Source organism: Myiozetetes cayanensis, unplaced genomic scaffold, assembly GCF_022539395.1.
Source record: "Myiozetetes cayanensis isolate MyiCay16 unplaced genomic scaffold, myiCay2020 scf31, whole genome shotgun sequence".
NCBI classification, from domain to species: domain Eukaryota; kingdom Metazoa; phylum Chordata; class Aves; order Passeriformes; family Tyrannidae; genus Myiozetetes; species Myiozetetes cayanensis.
The window spans coordinates 2,843,090-2,864,969 of NW_026087533.1; the positions used below are offsets into that span (position 1 = coordinate 2,843,090).

The 21,880-nt window shown below is 59.6% G+C and overlaps 2 protein-coding genes, 1 long non-coding RNA gene and 1 other non-coding gene across 9 annotated transcripts; 3 read left to right on the forward strand and 1 right to left on the reverse strand.

Moving 5' to 3' along the window:
• The first annotated feature begins 13 nt into the window (after positions 1–13).
• On the forward strand, positions 14–2,143 carry LOC126645616 (uncharacterized). Its single transcript, XR_007630139.1, has 2 exons — positions 14–722; positions 809–2,143. It is a non-coding gene; the product is annotated as an uncharacterized LOC126645616 (long non-coding RNA).
• LOC126645821 (U11 spliceosomal RNA) lies at positions 217–346 on the forward strand. Its single transcript, XR_007630166.1, has one exon. It is a non-coding gene; the product is annotated as a U11 spliceosomal RNA (small nuclear RNA).
• On the reverse strand, positions 1,235–10,624 carry LOC126645582 (discoidin, CUB and LCCL domain-containing protein 1-like). 3 transcript variants are annotated; one of them, XM_050326191.1, is made up of 15 exons: positions 10,496–10,624; positions 7,589–7,810; positions 5,685–5,822; positions 5,216–5,267; positions 4,954–5,026; positions 4,699–4,832; positions 4,540–4,577; positions 4,235–4,429; positions 3,485–3,606; positions 3,235–3,403; positions 3,032–3,124; positions 2,774–2,864; positions 2,581–2,618; positions 2,306–2,422; positions 1,235–1,599 (listed from the first exon to the last, which is right to left on the reverse strand). In XM_050326191.1, the coding sequence occupies exons 1-15, from the start codon at positions 10,605–10,607 to the stop codon at positions 1,235–1,237; spliced, it is 1,959 nt and encodes a 652-aa protein (XP_050182148.1). In that variant the 5' UTR covers positions 10,608–10,624. The 3 variants fall into 3 exon arrangements, with proteins under 3 accessions (XP_050182148.1, XP_050182149.1, XP_050182150.1); XM_050326192.1 differs by lacking the exon at positions 5,216–5,267 and having other exon boundaries at positions 5,685–5,862; XM_050326193.1 differs by lacking the exon at positions 10,496–10,624 and having other exon boundaries at positions 5,685–5,862; positions 7,589–7,803.
• A 358-nt stretch (positions 10,625–10,982) lies between these two features.
• Positions 10,983–21,816, forward strand: GMEB1 (glucocorticoid modulatory element binding protein 1). Of its 4 annotated transcripts, none has more exons than XM_050326195.1 (11): positions 10,983–11,035; positions 12,352–12,513; positions 13,401–13,483; positions 14,400–14,524; positions 15,315–15,418; positions 15,839–15,993; positions 17,096–17,224; positions 17,925–18,062; positions 19,132–19,254; positions 19,866–20,569; positions 20,875–21,814. In XM_050326195.1, the coding sequence occupies exons 2-11, from the start codon at positions 12,386–12,388 to the stop codon at positions 20,989–20,991; spliced, it is 1,806 nt and encodes a 601-aa protein (XP_050182152.1). In that variant the 5' UTR covers positions 10,983–11,035; positions 12,352–12,385; the 3' UTR covers positions 20,992–21,814. The 4 variants fall into 4 exon arrangements, with proteins under 4 accessions (XP_050182152.1, XP_050182153.1, XP_050182151.1 ...); XM_050326196.1 differs by having other exon boundaries at positions 11,015–11,035; positions 12,336–12,513; XM_050326194.1 differs by lacking the exon at positions 10,983–11,035 and having other exon boundaries at positions 11,479–12,513.
• Positions 21,817–21,880: the final 64 nt, after the last annotated feature.

Genomic DNA, 21,880 nt, shown 5'->3' on the forward strand with positions numbered 1-21,880 from the left:
TTGCATAGCGCCGGCGGGGCCAAATAGCGCGGAAACGGCGCTTTGTTTTGTTTGTTTTTCTTAGGTGAAAAGCAGCACAAATGTCGAGGGTAAAAGGAGAAACGTATGGAGAAAGGATAACGGGATAGAGCTGTAGTCAATCGTTCTCGTGCCTCGCCCTGAGCTAGGTAGTGTTCCGGCGCCTTGCACTGCGGGGCGGGCGCAGGCGCCGCCTTTAAAAAGGGCTTCTGCCGTGCGTGGCACGGGGGGGCCTCGCGCCGCCCCCGCGGAATCGACATCAAGAGATTTCGGAAGCACAATTTTTGTGAGGGGGGGCCCGCCGGTAACCGCCTGTTCCGGCGCCCCGACACGGCCGCGGTCAACGACAGACACGGGGGGAACGGGATGGGAGCGAATCCCTGATGGGACACCGGGAGAGCCATGGTCCCGGACCCCCTGGGGCGGGAGAGGGACCGTCGCTGGAGCAATAGCTGATGCGGAATGATCCCGGACCGGCAGGATGATTCCTGTGACAGCCCGGGCATGCGGGATGATCGCTGTGACACCCCAGACCGGCAGGAGCAGAAGGACCATCCCTGTAAAACGCCGGACAAGCGGGATGGTCCCTGCAACACCCTGAACCGGCGGGAGCAGAAGGTGGGATGGTCCCTGTGACACCCTGAAACGGCGGGAGCAGAAGGTGGGATGGTCCCTGTGACACCCTGAACCGGTGGGAGCAGAAGGTGGGATGGTCCCTGTGACACCCTGGAACCGGCGGGAGCAGAAGGTGGGATGGTCCCTGTGACACCTGAACCGGCGGGAGCAGAAGGTGGGATGGTCCCTGTGACACCCTGAACCGGTGGGAGCAGAAGGTGGGATGGTCCCTGTGACACCCTGAACCGGCGGGAGCAGAAGGTGGGATGGTCCCTGTGACACCCTGAACCGGAGGGAGCAGAAGGTGGGATGGTCCCTGTGACACCCTGAACCGGTGGGAGCAGAAGAACCATCGCGGTGACGCCTCAGGCCGGAGCGATCACCACCCCTGTGACACCCCGGACCCGGCTGGATGATTCAGGACGATCGCTGTGACACCCCGCACCAGCGGGAGGAGCACATACATACATCTATCTATATAAATATATATAATATATATATTTAAATAGGATTATTCTTAAAAAAAGCCCTCCGGGGCCCGCGGGGAAGCTCCCTCCCCCGCACAACCCCCCTGCCCTCCCGGTACCGTGCTCCCCCCTCCTCACAAGGCTTCGTGATACACGTGTGCGAGGGGACAGTCCCCGCGGGACCCCTCGGGGCAGGGGCTGCCAGTCCGCTCCTCCCCGGGCCGCGGGGCGGGGGTCCGGTACCGCACCGGGGGGCACCCGGGGGGCCCCGCGATGCCGCAGGGGCTGCGGCGCGGCCCGGGGGGCTCGGGCTCGCTGAAGGGGGTGGCGTACTCGGGCTCCGGGGGCAGCGGCTCGGCGTACTCGTGGTGCTTGCCCGGCACGTCGTAGTGGCTCAGCACCAGCGGCAGCGTGTAGCCCTCGTCCAGGAGCGGCTTGAAGGTGGAGGGACCTGTCTGGCTGCTGGGGCTCACCTGCACCAGGTCTGGCTCGGCATACTCTGAAACGGGGCTGCGCTGTCAGGGGGGTTGCGGAGCTGGGATAGGTGGGTGGGGTGGGTTGAATAGAAGTGGGTGCGTTTGGACCCCCCCAGGGCTGGGAAAAGCTGTGGCAAAACCAGGGGCGGGATGCCCACCCCATGGACCCCACATCCCTCTGCCCCGGCACAGAGAAGGGCTCCTGGTGCCACCTGGCCCCCCTCCAATACCCACAGCTGTGACTGAGGGTATTATTATTATTATTATTATTATTATTATTATTATTACCACCATCAGATATTATTATTAATATTATTATCGTTGTTATTTATTACCCTTATTATTGTTATTGTTGTTATTGTTATTTAGTATTATAGCTGTTATTTATTACCCTTATTATTGTTATTTTATTGTTCCTATTATTATTACTAGTATAGTTATTGCTGTTATTATCATCATAGTTATCAGTTATTATCCTTGTTTTTATTATTTATTGTTATTTATTATTATTTTATTATTCTGTTGTTATTATTATCATTACTACTACTATTTTAAAGTAATAAGCCCAAGCAGGGTCTCCCTTTTGCACAGGACTGAGATGCAGGAGGGGTTGGACCAGAGCGGGAAGGGGAGGAAGGGACACCCCAGAGTGTCCCCAGGGTGCAGTGGGGGAGACACAGCCCTGACTCTGTGCTGGGGGACCTGTTTGCACCCCGCTGTCCCCGTTACCTGGGGAATGGGTCCGGCTGAGGTCTCCTGGTGCAGGTGCTGTGGGGAAGGAGGCCAGGCTGGGGGGCTGCAGGCTCTGCAGGGAGCACACCTGGCTCGACTCCAGCTTGGGGTACCCTGGGCAGGGAGCAGAAACCCCTGTTTGTCACAGGCTGTCACCTGGACAGGTCCCCCCAGGAAGGGGATGGCTCTGGGCTCAGCAGCACCAGTCAAACCAGCTGCACCCCGTGGCACACAGGACTCCTGGTTCTGGGCAGGGCTTGGGGACCCTTTACCTTTTGTGATCCCACAGTTCAGCTCTGCTGCTGATTTCCTGCCAAGGGGAGAAGCATGATGGGGTGAGGGGTCCCAGGCACCCTGTGCCCACCATCACCCACCTCCTCACACCCACTGAGCGAGCAGCTGAACGAAGCTGCCGCATTTTGGGAAGGTGAAAATGGTAAAAATGAGGGGCAGGATGTGACCCACCTCTTCCTGTGGCAGAGGAAAGCCAGGAGCAGGAGGATGGAGCAGAAGAGCACGAAGCCACCAATGAGCAGCATCACCAGCAGCGTGGAGCCTGGGGAGGGAGGGCACGTCAGCCCATCCCACCCCTCTGCACCCAGGGGTGCCAGGAGCCCAGCCAGGGCCCCCAGAGGAGAAAATCAGCGTGTTGTCACAGGGGGATGAAGCCCCAGTGGCACCTGGAGCACCACAAGATGACGCTGTGCCCCCCATGGCACCCACCTGCCTTCTCCGGGTCCAGGGCGATGCCGGGGATGGAGGTGTGGGTGGACGGGCGGCTGGTGGGGACAGGGACCTCCCTGGGGACACTGGGCACTGCAGGGCAGAGCAGGGACTGTGACTGTGGGACCAGCACCGGGGAGGCAGCGGTCCCAGGGGGGGATGTTTGGGATGTGGTGGGTGTGGGATCCTCAGGAAGGGCTCACCGTAGGGCCGGGGCGCGCGGACCCGCGCCAGGGGACAGCCCACCAGGGCCACCTTGAGGGCCACGCGCTGGTGCCACCTCTGGGGCGTGACACGGACGTAGCGGGCGACGATGGGGGGGATGAAAGCGTTGGAGACCTCCCCGTGGCTGTCGGCGTTTCCTTCGAAGACCTGGAGAGAGCAAAGAGGTGCCCAAGCTGAATATCCACAGGCAGGGGGTCTCAGCCCCTCTGCTGTGCCCTCCGTGCCCACCTTGTCCTCCTGGCTGGCACTGCCCCTGTAGGGTTTCCAGTTCTTCCCGTCGCGGCTGGAGGAGACCCGGTAGGACGTCACGTAGCAGTCGTGCTGCTCGGAGGAGCCCTTTGTGATGATGCCTGGGGGTGCAGGAGGGTCAGTCAGGGGGTGCGGGGCTGTGGAAGAGCTCGGGGCAGAGCTGGAATAACCCCCATCTCTCGGACACCCACACCCCAGCTGGGAAAGGACGAGGAGGGCAGGACATCACCCAGCAGAGGGAGGTCCCTCTGACCCCGGGAGGGGGTTTGGGTGGCAGATTCCAGTGTGGGACCCTCCTCCCGCTCTGTCCCAGCAGCCGATAACCTCCGGCCCCGGCTGCCAGCCCCGCATTCCTCCCTCCTCCAGCCTCGGGGCGGACAATGTGCCCATTTTCCTGGCCGGCCGCCGGCGCACAAAGCCCCAGCTCTGGGCAGGCTCCGAAGCACAAAAGGCGCTCGCTGGCACCAGATGCAAGAGCATAATATTAACTTGTTCGTCCCAGAAACTGCTGCGGATGAAGGGGGGGGGAAGGGACAAAAAGGGGGACAGGGCACAGCCTGGGGGGGGGGGTTGGTTTGCTCTGCATCCCAGTAAAACCATGGCATGAGGAGATCCAGTGCATCCCGGGAGTTGTGGGGGTGCGGTTTTGTGGGGATCAGCGGGGCTGGCACCGTGTCACCACAGCGGTCAGGGTGGCACGGGGACACGGGCAGCTGTTGTCCCCCTCACCTGTGACATTCCTGCGGGTGCCCAGGTCCAGCTCCAGCCAAGCGGTCTCGGCGCTGGGTTCGGCTGCCCAGGAGTGGCCGGCGGTGCCAAGTGCTGCCCGTTCGGCCACCCAGGCCCTGACCTGGCCCAGCTCATCCACCTCGTGCCACCAGGATGAGGCGTTGAAGGCGGCCACCTCCAGCACATCGTCACAGGCTGAGGACAGGAGGAACTCAGGACACCCAACCAGGCACGGCATGGGGGTGGCACTGGGCTTGGCAGCCCAAATAGTGCCTTAATTTTGGGGGGAATGGGACAAAAAATACCTTTGTGGAATATGAGCCGCTTCTCGGAGAGGGATCCCCTGTGGGGAGGGAAGCAGGGGCAGCATCAGACTGGTGACCAAACCCTAGGGTGGGTTTGAAACTGAGGGGTGGCAGCTCCGTGTGACAGCCAGGCGTGGGGTGCAGCCCCTGCTCACCCACCTTTTGGAGTGGAGCCCGTTGGCAAAGGCAGACTCGTAGAGCGTGATCCCCTTCTCCCGGGACAGCGTGACCTGCCCGCCCAGCTCGTCCGCGATCACCCCGGCGTGCACGGCGGCCTTGCACAGCACCGAGGTCTGCGGGGGGCAGGGGGTCAGGGCAGCCCCCACAGGGCACCCCGAGGCACAGCCCACCCCCTGGGGGCTGCTGGGGGTGCCAGGCAGTGGCCACACGTGCCGGGGGCTGTCCCACACTTACGTCCCGGTAGCCCTGGCTGGGGTTGCCCCAGATGTCCCCGTGGATGTCCTTGCAGCCCGCGGGGCAGTACACGCTGAAATGCACGGCAAGGAGGGGGTCAGGGCTTGCTCTGCCCCCTCTTCACACCCTCTCTGTTCCCCATCCCACCCCAGCTGCACCCCAAGAGCTCCAGGAAAGGGATGGGGATGAAACCAGGGCTGCTGGGGACTGCCGGGGTGGGGGACACCAAAGCAGGGCCACTCACCCTCCCCTGACCACTCACCTGATGTGCTCCTGGGTGTAGTGGGTGCCTCGAACCAGGCAGGAGACCAGGTCTGCAAGGCAGGGACACCCCAGGGTGAGGGACTCCCACCCACCCCACAACCCCCACCCACCTCTGCCCAAGGGCACCCCATTCCCATGCCTTTCCCAACCAAATCCTGCTCCATGTTTTGGTTTTGCCCCCCACATCCCCATGTCTGGAGGGGCGGGGAGAGGTGGCCCCTTGGTCCCCGCAGCCATGCCACCATCTAGAGTGGCTCTGTTTGGTATTGGGGTATGCCACCTGACCTGGGTGTCTCCCATGCTGTGCCCCCAGCCAGGGAGAACATGGATATTCAGGGAGCTCAGGGAGATGGGAGCACACCCAGGGCTCAGCAAGGAGCTCCCTCCACCACAGGTTGTGCCCCCCTCCATGGGCCAAGACACATCCTGGGGGGTGTCTCTGCCCCCCCAGGGGATGCCCTCCTCACCTGGGTGCTGAGAGGTGGCATAGGAGAGGAGGAGGCCTCGCCCCGAGCGGTGGCTGGTGCTGTTGAACAGGACGGTCACAGAGCTGGAGTTTGTCACCAGGAGCGGGGCAGAGGGGACGGAGTTCCTGCAGTAGGGCCCTGCCAGCAGGGATGGGGCCATGGAGAGGGTTGGGGCTCCCTGGGGACAGGTGAGGGCACACAGACCCCAGGGTTTCACCTCCCCTGGCTCAGCCCTCGCCAGGGCTGGGGGAGCTCAGGCATTTGGGTCTCAGGCTCCATGGGGGCACCCCAAGATGTCCCCTGGGATTGCATGAGCGGCCACCAGCCCTTATGGGGACCTGCCACCACATCCCCCACTGCCCAGGGTTGGTACATGTGGCATCACCCCACAGGACTCTGAAACAGGGGCTGTGTCTCCCTCCCCATCTCCCCTCTAACAGGCACCGCCAGAGCTGCCTCCTAAATCCCGCCCCCATTTAATCCCCATTAATTTGCAATCTCCATCTCCCTGATTAAAACTTCGGCTTAGCAGGCAGGCGGGTTCCTTAGGGACATCCCTGCTCCCAGCTGGGGGCCAGAGGTGGCCCCAATCCCCAGACTGCCATCATCCCACCACCCCCCCACACATTGCTCTGCTCTGTGTCACGTCCATCACTGGGCTCTCGGGGTGCTCAGGGATGCTTTGAGCAGATGCCATCCTTGCCTTGGGGACAGGGAGCTGTGTCCCCGTGTGACACCACGACGTGGGGTCGAGCCGTGCCTCAGTTTCCCCCAACCTGACTCGCCCCCTCCCCCTGCCTGGGATGAACACAGAGCCCAGGGGACGCGGGACATGCATGTGCAGGGATGTCACAGGGTGACAGACGTGACAGGACAGGGGGCTCTGCACGATGTGCAGATGAGTCACAGATGAGACAGGGGCAGATTTCTCCCCCTCCCACTGCCCCGGGTCGGGGCTGCCACATCTGCACGGACTCTGGGGACACCCCGGGACCCCTTGGCTGAGCCCCAGGGCTGGAGGCTGCCACCCCCACAGGGACCCTGCCACGTCCCCAGGCAGGATCAGGCCAGGGGCCAGACAGCGGGGCTGAGTCAGCGGGAAGCAGCCCACGGCCCCCGCCTGCTCCGGCTGCTTCCCGAAAAACATCTGGGACTCCTCAAGGGCCGGCGCCGGCTGCGGGAGAGGGACCCCAGCCCTGTGTCACGCACTGGCACGGCCCTGGTGAGGACACCCAAAGGGGTTGTGGGTGCCTGGCCACCTCCCCCCAGCCCCCCAACACCTCCCCCCACCCCCCAGGAGCATCATCAGGGGGTCCCCCCTTTCCCGCCTCAGCCTGGGCCAGGAGGTCTCTTGGCTCTGGGGACAAACATGTCCCATGGGGGCAGGGACCTTGTGTGCTCTCACCCCTCTGGGTACCAGCCCAGAAAAGGTGAAAGCCCTGGAGAACAGGGAGAATTCCCAGTCCCGGGAGCAGATGGGGGTCCACGCTGGCTCCTTTCCATCCTGTATTTCCCACCGTGTCCCCTGCCCCTCCCCAGGGCTGCTCCTCCATCCCACCCCACCCGTGACGCTTCCCCCCCACCCCCTCAAGACATTTTCCCCAGCACCCATCATGCTCCCAGTGCTGCCAAATCCCTCCAAGACCATTAAATCTCTCTGGGAAAATCCTGGAAGCGCTTGGGCAGCGTCTGGGCCGACGGAATTAATTCATCAGCGGCTGCATCTGGTCCCAACTGGGCATCCCCTCCCCTTCCAGCTTGGCAATATCCCCCTCCTCAGGTACCCCTTTCCTCATAAACCCCTACCCTCAAATATTCTCCTCCTTGGATATCCCCCTAATCAGGTACTCCCATCCCTGGGTGTGCTCTGCCTCATTTTCCCTCCCATGGGACCCCCCTCTTACCGTAGGCAGTGCCAGCCTGGGGGTCTGAGAGCAGCAGGGAGCTGTGGGCACAGCGCTCCGAGGGTTCCAGATCCACATCCCCAAAGGCCAGGAGCAGGGAGGTGCCCGGGGGCGCCTGGAGCCGCCAGCGGCACACGGTGTGGTTGGGGTACGTGCCCGGGTAGTTCTTGGAGCTCAGGGTGCCACTCTGGGGTGCCAGCAGGGTGTGGCCACAGCCATTCCCTGTGGAGACACCAGGAAGGGCTCAGGTGGTTTTTCCTAGTCCGAAAAATCCCTTTTTTTCGGTGGATTTTCCAGCTGTTCCCCTGCACTGGGGCGGGTATTGGTTCACCAGCAGTGATTAATTTTCAGGGAAGCCTTCAGCAGTAAATGTCATTTTGAAAATTTAAAAAAAAAAAAGGCAAGTAGCACTGCCTTTTAACCAGCTCATCACGTAAGATAACTCCAGACATCTTAGAGGGGGAAGGGAGGGGTTCCTAGATTCATCCCAGCAGGGAATCCAGGGAAGAAGCTGCCTCAGTTTCCCCCCACAGCCACCCAGCACCTCCAGCTCCACCCTGTCCCCCAGGCCAGGAGAATGCCAACTGGGGGGGATATAAAGGGATTCAAGGAGAAAATACCCCCACCCACAGGGCTGTTCAGCATGGGGTAGCCCCCCAGGACCCGCCTCGACCTTGAGCACGACCTTGGGCAGCTGCATCCCCATCGCCTCCTTCCCAAGGCGACGCCAGACCCACCACAAAAGGGGCTTTTCTCTGAGCTCACCGCCCCCAGGCACGAGGGAACATCCTGGAAACCAGCTGAAAGCGCCCGGTGTTGGGATCCAGGCCCGATTTTCTGGGCAGGGTTGGGATGTAGGGAAAGAGGGGAAGCTTCTCTCAGCCCCTCTCTGTGTGGGCTGGGGGCGTGTGGGGGTCCAGCGCCCACCCTCTCCCCGCACCCCCCAAAAAGCTGCTGCTCCTGCCAAGCATCCTCCTGGCACAGCCAGAAAGAAAAGGGGATGGTGGGCAGGGGTTTGCCCAGCCTTGGCTCCCCTCACCGTCGCTGGGAGACGGCACAAAGCGCCGGCAAGGGGAAAATCCTGCAGGGAGGAAAAAGGAGGGAGCCGGAGGTGGAAGATGCCAGCCCCACACACACACACAGAGCCCCCTCCCTCCTCCCCAGCCTGCGGGAAGGGCTGGAGGCCAAACTGGAGGGGTTTATCCTGTGGGACCAGGAGAAATCCCCAGTTTTCCCCCTGGATGCTGATGGAGCAGAGCTGGGAAGGATCAGACCCTCCAGGACTGGGATGGGTGGAGGGTCAGTGGGGACCCCAGGGCTGCCAGGACAGTGGCTCCCAGAAGGGCTGCTGTGCTGGGGGAGAGAAATTCGGGGTATTTTGGGGAGTTTCCAGCAAGGAAACTCAAAAACCGTTGGGATCTGCATGGAAAACCCTCCCTGCCCAGGACGGCCAGACCCCAGTTAGCCCAGTCGGGGGTCTTGGATGGACCCCTCCAAGCTCCATCTCCTCACTGGTGGGTGCTGGGAGGAGCTGGGGGGAATCCAGTCCGGGGGAAAAAAAAAAACCATCCGGGAAAGGAAATCCTTGTTAAAAACATCCCGAGTGTGGCCAGCGCGTGCCGGGAGGGAATGCCAGAGATAAGCCATGCCAGAGATAAGCCGAGAGCTGCGGGCACTCCAGGGAATTCGGCTCCGGAGATGCTCCCGAGGGGCCGGGAATAGCCAAGACAGAGCCACGGGGGACTTTGCTCTCCCCTCCCCAAAAAAAACCCGTGAATTGCCAAAAAATGTGGAAACTGGGTTTCCGGTGGGTGAGGACGAAGTCACGGCCGGGCCCCCGCTGGGCTCATTCCTGCCAGGCGTTTGTTTGTTTTCTCACAGGATGCAGGAAAGACACAACAGGGCGATGCTCCGGGAAAAGCCCGGCACACTCCCGCCTCCGTCACGCCGCCACCCCCCCCCGGGGAAAGCTCCCCCGCTCCCACCAGTGGGTTTGGGATCCACTGGGAAACCTCTGCAGGACGTGTCCCAAAACTGGACGCATCCCAGAGTTGGGGGGCGCAGCGCGATTGTGCTCCCGGTGATGCCGCCCTGGCCCCGTGCCTCAGTTTCCCCTCGCTGGGAATGATGCCTTGGATGCCCCGTCCTTGTCTCTCCTCGCCCTGGGATGAGCTGGGGACAAGCGGCACCGGGAAACATCAACTTCGGGATGAGGTTTGGGCGAACATTCCCTCAGGGTCGTCCCGGACCCCGCGGGTGCAAATCCCACCGCTCCGCGGCATTCCCGGGTGGAGCCGCTGCCCGGCTCTCCCGGCGGCGCACCGGGAGCTCCAGCCATCCTCTTAACCCGGGGATTAGCGGATCCCGGGAAGAGCCCTGAGCCCGGGATGGAGCCGGGACCCCCGGGAGTGGGGACAGAGGGAGTGGGGGGATGCGGCGGGGATGGAGGTAGCGAGGAGCTGGTACTGGAGACGGGGGATGGAGGGGACCCCGTCCCGTCCGGTACCGGGATAGAGGGACGGCAGGGACGCGGATCGGGAGCGGAACGGAGAGATGGATGTACTCCATCCCGGCCGGGACCCGGACAGGAGGCTCCGTCCCGGATCGCTGCTGGAGCAGAGGGATGGCAGGAACCTCGTCCCGGATCGGCACCGGGGCAAGCACACGGCGAGGACCCTGTCCCGGTGCGCTCCGCTCTGGACACAGCAGCGACCCGTTCCCGGGAGCCCATCCCGATCCGATCCCGGTCGGGACACAGCGAGGAGCCCGTCCCGGAACTCACCGTCCCGTTCCCCATCCCACACGCAGCCTTGCTCCCCAACCGGCGAGCGAAGGGGAAGCCCCGGGAGCTGCCGGTGGCAGCGGGGACTCTCGGCGCCGGTGCCCCCCCCCGCGACCCGCACTCACCGTCCTGCGCGGCGGCCGGGCGCAGCCCCAGCGGGCCGAGCAGGAGGCAGCAGCGGCGGAGCAGCAGCGCCAGCGCCAGCGCCCGCGGGGCCGCCCCGCCGCCCGCCCGCATCCTCCTCCTCCTCCTCCTCCTCCTCCTGCCGCCGCCGCCCCGGCCCCGCCGCGGGCCCGCCGCGCCACCGCCCCGGCCCGCCCCTCCGCCCATTGGCCGCCCCCGCCCTGCCCCGCGCTGCTATTGGCTCACACCTCTGTCAGTCACCCGCCCGTCCCACACCCACCGCTCCTCTCGCGTCCTCCGCTCCCGCGCGGCCATTGGTCCGCCTCGCTGTCGCTCAGCCGGGACAGCCCCGCCCCCTTCGGGCGCGATACCCGCGGCGGCCGCCAGGGGGCGGGGCCTGCGGGGCAGGCGGCGGCCGGAAGTGCTGGCGGCCGAGGCCGCGGCGGGCGCTGCGCATGCGCGGGCGCTGCCCGGCCCGTTTCCCCCGCTCCCCCTCCCCGCTCCCCGTCCCTCAGCCCCCGGTTCGCGGCCGCTCGCCGACGGTAAGGCCCGGCAGGGGCCGGCAGAGGCCGGGAGGGGCCGTGCGGGCGCGGCGGGGCGGGGCGGGGCGCGAAGGGCCCGGCCCCGCCGTGAGGGCAGGGAGGGAGGGGTCGCCGCCGTACGTGCCGCCGCCGCCGCCGTGAGGGCGGACGTCGCGCGCCGCGGGGGCGGGAGGTGGGGGGCAGCGCCGTGAGGGGAGGGGGTGGAGGGAGGGGACGGGAGGGGGGGGCGAGGCCACGCCCCCTCCCCCGGGCAGGCCACGCCCCTCGGGCGCCGCGAGCCGCCCGGGGCGACCCGACCCCCCCCCGCCCCGACCCCCGCACGGCCACTCGGGGACCCTCCCGGGGGGAGGAACGGGGAGAGACCCCCAAACCCCGGCCCCCGACCGGGGCTCACCGTGTGCTGGCGGCCCCTCCGCCCCGCGCCGGACATCCTGGGGAAGCCGCGGCCCCGCCGCCCCTCCGGGGGTACCGGGCGGTCCTGGGAGGTCCCGGAGGGGTTTGGGTGCCCCCCGGAGCCGGGGGAAGCGCAGGGACCCCCGGGGAGCCCATGGCTGGAGCGTGGCCCCTGTGCTGGTGGGTCCCCAGCCTTGGGACATCGAGACCCCTGTCACCCACCGGGAGGTCCTGGCCTGAGATCTCTGAGGTTTAGATGGGATAGTGGGAAGGAATTGTTCCCTGTGAGGGTGGGGGGGCCTTGGCACAGGTTGCCCAGAGGAGCTGTGCCTGCTCCCGGATCCCTGGAAGTGTCCAAGGCCAGGTTGGAGAGGGCTTGCAGCAACCTGGGCTAGTGGAAGGTGTCCCTGTCCACGGCAGGGGGTGGCACTGGGTGATCTTTAGCATCTCTTCCAACCCAAACCATTCCATGATTCCACGATTCTGACAGTCTGTCTCTCACTGAAGCTTTTACACCCCAAAGGTGTGATCCTAGCCCCACAGCAGCCACGAAACCACCTCTGTGCCTCCTGCACAGCCACAGGAACATCCCCTGGGAGCGCAGCTGCTCCCTGACCCCCTCCCTGCCAGGTTCTCCTGCAGCACCACGGTTTCTCCTGGGAAGCACCATCCCCAGGCATGTTCCTGGTAGCAGGGGATAAGGAGCATCCCAGGGGTGGATCAGAGCATCCCAGGGGCTGGCTTGGAAACTCCAGCTCTTACCAAAACCTGCCATGTGGGTTTGCTTCCCTGGCCTCGGGAGGGGGGGTGCAGGGCCAGGGAGAGCCACCAGCTCGGGAAGTCAGGAGTGGGATGGCACTGGGTGTGTGTGTGTGGGGCTGAATCTGCCTGTGGGATCTGTTCCCAGCTCTCCTGATCCACAGGGAGGAGGCAAAACTCGCCGTGTTCATGTGAGAGATGGCGAACGCCGAGGTGAGCGTCCCTGTGGGCGATGTGGTGGTTGTACCAAGTGACGGCAATGAAGGGGAGAACCCGGAGGATACCAAAACCCAGGTGATCCTGCAGCTCCAGCCGGTGCAGCAAGGGTGAGTTGGGTGGCACTGGTGTGACTGGGAGGTGCTGGGTTGCCATGGGGTTGGGGAGGATCTGTGTGGGTTTTCCTGGGGATGGAGCGTGGTGGCGTTTTCCAGGGCTGCGTCGGGTTTGTGCCGTGCAGGGGAGAGGGGAAAATACAACAGGAAAAAGCTTGTGTGTGTGTGTGTGTGTGATTGTCACAGGGCCTCCAGGGGCTGAAATTGTCCTGAGGGATCCTGCCTGAGGGATTGTGGCAGTGGTGCTGTCCCAGTCTCCCTCTTCCCTCTGCAGCCCCAGGGTGGATTTTGGCCACGCTGCAGCTGCTGGGTGGTCTGTGTGTCCAGACTTACCTGTGCCTCTGTACCAGCTTTCCCCTAAAACAGCGAAGCTGGGATGTGGAGGGAATTTTGTGGCATCCCTGGTGCTTCATTTTCCCTCTGGATCAATGGGGATGAGAAAAAACTGGTGCCAGTTAGATAATATTCACAGAGCAGGGTGGCTGTGAGCCTGGCAGTGACTCTCCTGTGGGGTCAGCCCGTGCTGCAGTGGCACACAGGGCTGGAAGGGACATCCTGGGACACTGTTCCCTGCTTCCTGCTGTTGTGGGTGACAGAGAGCAGAGGAGAAGGCACAGGGAAGGCTGCAGAGCTTGCCTCCGTGGTGCTGGCAGCGTGGAGGGTGGGCTGACAGCACTGGGAACGCCTCTGCGTGTGTCAGTCCTTGGGATTGTTAGTGCCAAAAAATTCCCGGTGCTTTGAAACTGCACCAGGCAAAATCCACGTCCCTCAAAAAAGACAGGCAGAAAGGAAGGAGCCGAAATTTTAACCCCGCTGTGCTGTGAATCCTTGATTTCCCATGATTTCCACGGTTTGTTTATGGATGGCCACTCTCACCCCAGGATTTACCAGGAGGGCTCCGAGGCCAGCGCTGCCGTGGTGGCCGTGGAAACCCACACCATCCACAAGCTGGAAGAAGGGATCGGTGAGTTCCCCCTCGGCGTGGACAGATCCCCTCCTGTGCAGGGCTGGTGTCTCCAGCCCGCTGGGCTTCCTTCTGGCTCTGCCCCTGCAGATGCTGATTCCCAGGCATGGATGTGGGTGCAGGGGCTGGGCATACTCTGGAATAAGAGTCTGCTGTTACTGCTTGGTCCCAAAGTCCTGGAAGTGAGATCCTGGCTCTCCTGCAGTGAATGGTAAGGGCTCCCACGGGGTCCAGGGGAGCCGGGATGTCACCCCTAGTCGTGGTGTGCAGGCACTGGCAGCAGGAAGGATGGTGGTGAGGAATGATGGTGCCTGGAGCACCCACCTGGTCACTGGGTCTTTGCTGAACCAACAGCCTGATGGCTTGGGCTGGATGTTCAGAGGAGCCAAGAGCTCCCTGCCATTCCCTGAGCAGTGTGTGGGAAAAGGCTCCTGTCGCTGGGTGCTGTCACTAGATCTTGATTAGAGTTCTGCTTCCTGCGTGGGTGTGGGTCTTTTGGCAGTATTAGCAGAAACTCTACGTGTGAAGTGAACATATTATCAGTAAATATCTGATATTGCTGCTAAAGAGACACCAGAATGTGAGAGAGATCTGCGCTTCAAATTTTAAACCATTTGGTCGCCACAAAGATTGTTCTCATTGACACCTCCCCTTACAGATGTGTTGGATTTCTGGCCTCATGTTCTCCTGATAGCTGAGCTTAATTTTGGGCACAGTTACACCAAAAAGCAGATGCCAGTTGCTGTTGGAGTTAGTACGTGGAGAAGACTAAGAGAGGACTGATCCTGAACTGGGATCAGCCCTTTTTTTTGCTTTCCCAAGCGCAGGTCTCATGACCTGTGAGCTCCCAGCTCCTGCCTTGTGGGATTTGAGCCTTTTAGGTGGGAAATCTCATTTTGAGCCGTTCCTCCCTCAGACCCCAGCACCCTGGAAACGAGCGAGGAGATCGAGATCGCCTATCCCATCACCTGTGGGGAGAGCAAGGCCATCCTGCTCTGGAAGAAGTTTGTCTGCCCAGGAATCAATGTCAAGTGTGTGAAGGTAAGAGGAAAACTCCCTGTGGATTTCTTCTCTGCTTGACCTCCACAGGACTTCCTTACTTCTCGTGTTTCATCCTAACCTTGACCTGGAACTGAGTGGCTTTGCCTGTGGATCGTTGGTGCTCAGGTTGTTTTTAGATGGGGAGAAGCACAGGAAGAGGAGAGGGGGACATCACACATCTTAGATTTCACAGCCATATTGGCCCTTGAGGAGGGACTGAAGGCAGGCAGGGGATGTGTGCTGAGATTTGGAGCTTTGCTTCTTTCCCTCAGAGTCCTGGTACTCCCCTCCTGTCACTTCCCTAGGGATCAGGTTGCACTGGGAAGAGAAATCTTGCTGTTACCTTTTCCCACTTGAGAGTGTGGCAGTGTGACAGCAAATACATCGAGTCTGAGCCCCATGTGCTGCTCCCCCTCAGTGGGAATTACCTGAGTCACTGGAGCAGGACAGAATGGATGCCTGAGGTAATACCTGTGTCAGCTGGAAGCTCCTGGGCTGTTTGATGTAACAGGAGCTCCTACAAGGATCCCCAAGGTGACATGTTCACAGGAGATGATTTGGTTCATACAGAGCCTTCAGGGCTGTTCTTGGTTAGACTGTGTGGTTTGAATGCTGATGGTGGCAGGCCATCCCTGCAAACACCCATCCTGGAGCTGTAGGAATGGCCGTGCCCAGGGGATCAAAGCTGGATCTGGGTGGAAATGGGGCTGTGGACTGGCTGTGTTGGATATCCCAATCTTCCCAAATGATGTTTCCCTGTTTGCTGAGCCTTTGTTTGTCTCGTTGCCAGTTCAATGACCAGCTCATCAGCCCGAAGCATTTTGTTCACCTGGCAGGGAAGTCCACCCTGAAGGACTGGAAAAGGGCCATTCGCCTCGGAGGGATCATGCTGAGGTATCTGACCCTGTCCAGCCTCAGGGCTTCACCCCTGCAGCTGCAGGACCCCGAGCAGGCAATTTGTCTGCTTTGAAGTCCCCAGGAGGTCTCTTGGAGCCTCACAGTACCTGGCCAGCAGCCTGCAGAGATCCTGGCCCTGTGGTGTGATCCAGGATCCCTCATCCTGGACAGAAGTGGCCTCACCTGGAGGTCCTGGTACTTGGTGGGGTGGAACAGGCCTGGAGCCCTGCAGGTGGAGGATGGCCTGTGTTTGCCATCTGAAAGCCTTGCAGGAGGTTTTTTGTGTGCAGAGTGGCCCTGAGGTCTCCCCTCCTGTGTCCTTCCCACGGCTGTAGCATTCCCACGTGGAATACACCCCTTTTGTCTCCAGGCTGAGACTCGAGCTGAGCCTGGTTCTCTTCCCCACTCCCTGCACAGGAAGATGATGGATTCGGGGCAGATTGACTTCTACCAGCACGACAAAGTTTGCACCAACACCTGTCGGAGCACCAAGTTCGATCTGCTGATCAGCAGCGCCCGAGCGCCGGTGCCGGGGCAGCAGAGCGTGGTGCAGACCCCGACCTCAGCTGATGGTAGGAAACCACCTGCCAGTGCCATGGGAATTCCCTCTCATGCTCCTCTCCCTCCCACCTTCTCCCTGGGCACAGCAGGGTGGTCCCACTGTTTCAAAGGAGGCTGCTCTGTTTTTGGGAAGCAAAGTGCGTTCTCTGTCTGCTCAGAGAGGTCTCTCTATCAGGGAGCTCTGCTCTGCAGGACTGGGAAGGGCTGTAAGCAGCTGGCATCAAGCAGGTGCTTTCCAGAGAGGCAGCCTTGGGAGCCAGGAGAGGGATTGAGAGCCTTGAAGGGATCCCTGTTCTGGGATCACCATGGGAGCAAACACCTCAGAGAGCTCACACAGTGTCTTCCCATGTATTTCCCATCTGGGGATCTGTTACAAGGGCAAAAGCTGGGCTCATTCTAGCAATGAATTTAGGGGTGCTGAGCTCCTCCAGAACATCCGTGAACTGGGTGTGATGGCTGGACGTGATTTGATTGTCATTCCAACTGCAAATGCTCAGTGATCCCGTGCTCCAGAGCAGAAATGGATCTCTTTGCTGAGGTCAAGGGAGAATCCTATTCCCAGTCTTATGGCTGGGTGGATTATGTTTCTCTGAGCCCCTGGGTGGGATGGAAGAGTTGTCCATAGGCTAAGGAGAATCTCATGGAAAGCACCATGGCCACATGGTAAAACCTTACAGTGGCTGCACATTGGCTTAGTCCCAAATTTGATCCAAAGGTTGAGTCAGATCCATTTCCCTTCTATAAACCAGCCTGGATCCCCACTCCATCATTTCCTGACGGATTAGGGTACCTCTGGGGTGCAGAGCTCCCTGTGGATGATGCAAGGTTGCCTGAGCCTTATTTTGATTATTTGATTATTCTGATCCATTTCTGCTCCTTTGATGCCAGGACCCCACTTTGCTTTTTGGAGGGCACATGGCTTTCCCTCCAGAACTCCCAGAGCCTTTCACTGTCACAGCTCCAACAAGAGGCATTGGGTTGAAAGAAGCCAAGCACAAACTTTACCTGAGAGTGAAGGAGAGCCCTGGGAGGGGTGATGGGGGTGGGAATCGGAGCAGGGATCCAGGACTGGCATTCCAGCTCCAGAGGGAGCTGACAGGGCCTCTCTGGCAGGGAGCATCACCCAGATCGCGCTGTCGGAGGAGAGCATGGAGGAGGGCATCGAGTGGAACTCGGCTCTGACCGCTGCTGTCACCATGGCCACTGAGGAGGGCATCAAAAAGGACACTGATGAGATCTCAGGTAAGCCCAGGCTGCTTGCTGGATGCTTTCTTCCCCTCTCCTCCCACTGTTACATGTTGGAAATCCTGAAAATAAGGAGAGTTCAGGCAGTAAGCTCTGCCCTGGTGCCTTGGCTATCCCAGCTTTTCCCAGGCATCCAGGCTTCCTGCCAAATGGAGCTCCTCACCACTGCAGGACTTCAGCCCTGGCCTCGTGGCTGATGGATGATCCCCCAGTTCAGATGTTACTAGTTACAGTGAGGGGCTTTTCTTAATTTATTCCAAGGATGTAAAACACGTCTGCCAGCCTGGAGCTGGGCTGGAACCACCAGGGAGCAGAGTCCTGTTTGTTCCCCATCAGCTCTCTAGGCTGTGTCTCCCTGGCTTTGCATTTCCTCTTAGGATCAGTACAGAAGACTTAAGCTGGAATTTCCTCGAGATTTTAAGCTCTGCATCTTGCAAAGATGTGAAATGAACATTTTTCACATCTTTGCCTTGGAAGTCAAGGAGCTGCTTGAAAACCTCCTCTAATTTGCTGCCCGAGTCTGTTTTGCTTGCTTTGGCGTTGGTTGTTTCTTTTTCACTTGTCCTGTCCGCCCCAGTGGCCAAACTGGAAGTCAAATTGCAGAGTTACACTTGCCTGGAAGGTTTAAGGTGGCCCTGTGAGGAAAATGCCAGTTGCTTGTACATGTTGAACTTCTTTTTCCCCTTTTTTGTGCCAGAGGACACGCTGATGTTCTGGAAGGGAATAGCTGATGTGGGGCTGATGGAAGAGGTGGTGTGCAACATCCAGAAGGAGATAGAAGAAGTCCTAAGAGGGGTGCAGCAGAGGCTGGGGCAGTCTCCCTTCCAGATGACAGGTAGGTTGTGAGGAAGGAGCCTCCAAAGGGCAGCTGCAGGCAAAAAAACCTGCCAAGGGTCCATCCCACCACGCAAAGCTGGTGAGTCGGGATTGGGAACGAGTTCCCACTCATTAGCTGAGCTGTGGGAGCACAACCTGGGTGTGTCCTCAGCCTGCCCAGCTGTGAAGTGCCTTTGCTTCGAGGGCACTAGGACACACCATTCCACCCTGGTCCCTGAGCAGAGTGACCCTGGCAGCTTGTTGGGACCTTGGGATGACTGTCCACAGCTCCCGGCCCTTGTGGAAGCTCTTCCCGAGTCACTTCTTGGAGCAGAGCGATTCAAACACTTCTCTGTGACAGTGCAGGCTTAAACAGGTCCTGCCCCCTCACTTCTCGTTCTGCCTTCAGTGGTGCCAGAAAACCTGTTTTTGGGGCTGAACCAGATGAGGGGAATGATCTGGGTTAAAAATAACTCCCCTCCCCTTTTTTAGGGTTATTTTTAACTTGGATCCGTTCCCTAATCCAGTTCAGCACATGGCCCATGTGAGCACCTCTTGTTGATGCTCTTCCTGAGAGAACATCCATGGAGCTACAAACTTCATTTTACCCAGGATATTTTTATTTTTTTTTCCTTAATTTTCTAATTTAACTTCAGGCTGGCGGATCTTTGTGTCTGGAAGGTGGCAGCTTTCAGGAGCTGTGAGTGATTGAAGTCAGTGGATTATAACAGACATTTTGCAAAGCTTTCAGTGGAGCTTGGCATGTTAATGACACTGCCAGCAGCATGGGGTGATGGTTTGTAGGTGGAGAGCTCGTTTGTATCTCTGTGATTGCAAATTATGCTTTCATTTGCAGCAGTTTGGAGCTGCTTGAGCGACACAGCCCTGTTCCTCTTGCTTTATCATGTGAATGGGATTATTAGTCCTGGGATGTCAGAAGGATGAGGGAGTTGGGTCTGCCTTTGTCAGCCAGGCCTTGTGAAAGAACAGAAAGAGTTTTACAAAAAGCAGCAGAAATTTTTTGATGTAATAGGAGCATCTTTTGAGTACCTGAGTCCAGCATGGGACTGAGCACCCTTTCCTTGCAGATGCCGCTGTCCTGAACAACGTTGCCCACACATTTGGCCTAATGGACACAGTCAAGAAGGTTCTGGACAACAGGAAAAACCAGACAGAGCAAGGAGAGGAGCAGTTTCTTTACACACTGGCAGGTAAAGTGCCTAAGAAGGGTTCACATCCTGCTGCTGCTCTTGGGAACAAAGGTGATTTTCCTTCCACGCAACCCCAATGCATCTCCCTTCTCACTGTGTCCTATAGGATCTGTCCTTACCCCTGTCCTGGTCCCCTATTGCCCTGGATAAATGAGGTCACTGTGCTGCTTGTGGCTCCCAGTGTTCCCACCAACACGGGGGGAAGGATGGGGTTGAGGGAGATGTTTCACTGAGCCTGGGTCCCGTTCCTGTGCCCACTGCGGGTGCTTGGCTCTGGGGAGGTGACCCAGCCAAGCTCAGGGAGCAATTACAACTGCCATGGGGGGTTTGTCCACTCTCCTTTATATGTGGGTTTAGCTGGGGGAGCAGAAATGCCCATCTCCTCACCAGCAGGAGTAGCCAGCAGGGATGGAGTGTTACCTGTGCCTTATCCTTATCCAGAACATTGACCCGTGCGGGTGGCAGGAGAACCTGCCGTGTAGTTTGATCCCGAGGGAGATGCCAAGGTCACGCTGGCTGGGTGGTTGGGTGTCCCCTGTCACAACCCTGGGGGGTGATGGAGCCCCAGGAGCTCCCGGTGCCCCCAGCCCGACGCGCCCTTCCCTTCACAGACCTGGAGCGGCAGCTGGAAGAGCAGAAGAAACTCGCCAGGGACCAGAAGGCCAAGTCCCAGACCATCCAGAACGTGGTGCTGATGCCCGTGAGCGCTCCCAAGCCCCCCAAGAGACCCCGCCTGCAGCGCCCGGCCTCCGCCACCGTGCTGAGCCCCTCCACCCCCCTGCAGCAGCCCCAGTTCACCGTCATCTCCCCCATCGCCATCGCGCCCGTCGGGCAGCAGTTCTCCGTGGGCAACATCCCCGTGGCCACCATCAGCCAGGGCTCCAGCCCCGTGACTGTGCACACCCTGCCCTCCGGCTCCCAGCTCTTCCGATACGCCACCGTGGTGTCCTCCTCCTCCTCTTCCTCCTCCCCCTCCTCCTCCTCCAAGAGCAGCTCCTCGGACACGGTGACCCTGCACCCGTCCTCCAGCCTGGCGCTGCTGAGCTCAGCGGCCATGCAGGACAGCGGGGCCCTGGCCAACGTGGCGGCCGTGGTCAACCCCGTGGAGCTGGTGGCCATGGAGTCGGGCATCACCTCCACCATCCAGGCCGTGGAGGGCACCTCGGACGACGGGCAGACCATCATAGAGATCGACCCGGCGCCGGATCCCGAGGCGGACGCGGACGAGCCCGAGGGCAAAGCTGTGATCCTGGAGACGGAGCTGAGGACTGAGGAGAAAGTGGTGGGAGGAGACGTGGAGGACCACCAGCACCAGGTCCATAACGTGGAGATTGTGGTCTTGGAGGACTAGTGGGGAAGGCAAAGCGTCAGTTTGGGGAAGAGTTGGGAATTTGTCTTATTTCAGGCTTTTCTTTTTTTTTTTTTTTTTTTTGGTTAAGCATCTTTTCCAGCCACCCCATTTGTTTCCATGCATATTTTTTCATTGTACTGTATATAATATATATATATATATATAATTTTGTTTTTTAAAACAAAACAAAAAAAAAGCTGGAGAAACACGTGAGACCTGGAAAAGGCTCCATCTCCGTGGAGCACTGAACAATCCTCCCCTGTTTGCAGGGTCAAGGAGAGACTGGATCTCTGCTGGACAACCCAACCGGGAGGAACCAGCCACGCACTTGGTGCTTCTGCTCCGGGGCTGCCCCGGCCCCAGAGACTTTATCTGAGAGACAATAACCAGTGGCTGGAGCGTGGATGTGGCTGTGGGAAGGGGTGACGGATTTGGGGTGGAACAGGTACCTCATTTGTATTTTTATTTTCCCCAGGAAAGGGAGTTCTGTCAGACTCTTCGCTGTCACCTCAGCTGGGATTTTTTTTATTGTTATTCTTGCTTTGGGGAGCCTGACAGTCCATGAATTCACTGTCCATGTTCTCCTCCTCCCCTTCCTCCACACAAATTGTTTTTATATCTCTATTTTTTTGTATTTGTTTACTCTCTCCCTTCCCGCTGCCCAGATTGCCCAGCTGCAAAGCCCTGGGGCCTCCTCTCCAGGCTCCCTGTATCCCAATCCCACTTCTTCCCGTGGCACTTTCCCCCCCATCCCTTTCCCTGCCTGGCCAGGCTCGGTGCTGCCGCTTGGAGACTCTGAGATCACTTTCAGCCTTTCACAGAAAGGCAAAAAAAATACCAACTCAAGCTCAAACCCAGACCCTCCCCTTGGCTGCTCAGCGCCACAGGGACCTTTTTGGGGTGTACAAAGCATGTTGTGCTGTTGCTTTCCGGGAGAGCTGGATCCTGGATTGGGACAGCTTCTGTTTACACTGTGTGCTGAGGCTGCTCCGTGCTTGTCGCTACTCGTTTTGGTGGTTTTATTTTTGTATTATTATTATTATTATTACTATTATTATTATTTTTTTTTCCCTTCTTTCTTCCTATAATCTCTTGGCAGGATTAGAACTGGCACGTTGCTGAAATAATGTGCACCCCACTGTTTTCCCTCTTTATTTTTCGGTGGGAAGATGGAAAGGGGGAAGCGCTGGGTGCCTTTAGAGCTGCGGAGGTTTGGGAGGGGCTGGGAGGGGGGAGCTGCTTGGCTGGAAATATTAAGCAAAACAACAGGCAAAG

Coding starts and splice junctions, on each gene's coding strand:
- LOC126645582 (XM_050326191.1), bottom strand. CDS start 10,607: ATGCGGGCGGGCGGCGGGGCGGCCCCGCGGGCGCTGGCGCTGGCGCTG. Junction 3,125..3,234: donor CCGCGCGCCCCGGCCCTACG/GTGAGCCCTTCC, acceptor TCTGCCCTGCAG/TGCCCAGTGTCCCCAGGGAG. Junction 2,619..2,773: donor TTCCTCTGCCACAGGAAGAG/GTGGGTCACATC, acceptor TCCCCTTGGCAG/GAAATCAGCAGCAGAGCTGA.
- GMEB1 (XM_050326195.1), top strand. CDS start 12,386: ATGGCGAACGCCGAGGTGAGCGTCCCTGTGGGCGATGTGGTGGTTGTA. Junction 17,225..17,924: donor GGACACTGATGAGATCTCAG/GTAAGCCCAGGC, acceptor TTTTTGTGCCAG/AGGACACGCTGATGTTCTGG. Junction 18,063..19,131: donor GTCTCCCTTCCAGATGACAG/GTAGGTTGTGAG, acceptor CTTTCCTTGCAG/ATGCCGCTGTCCTGAACAAC.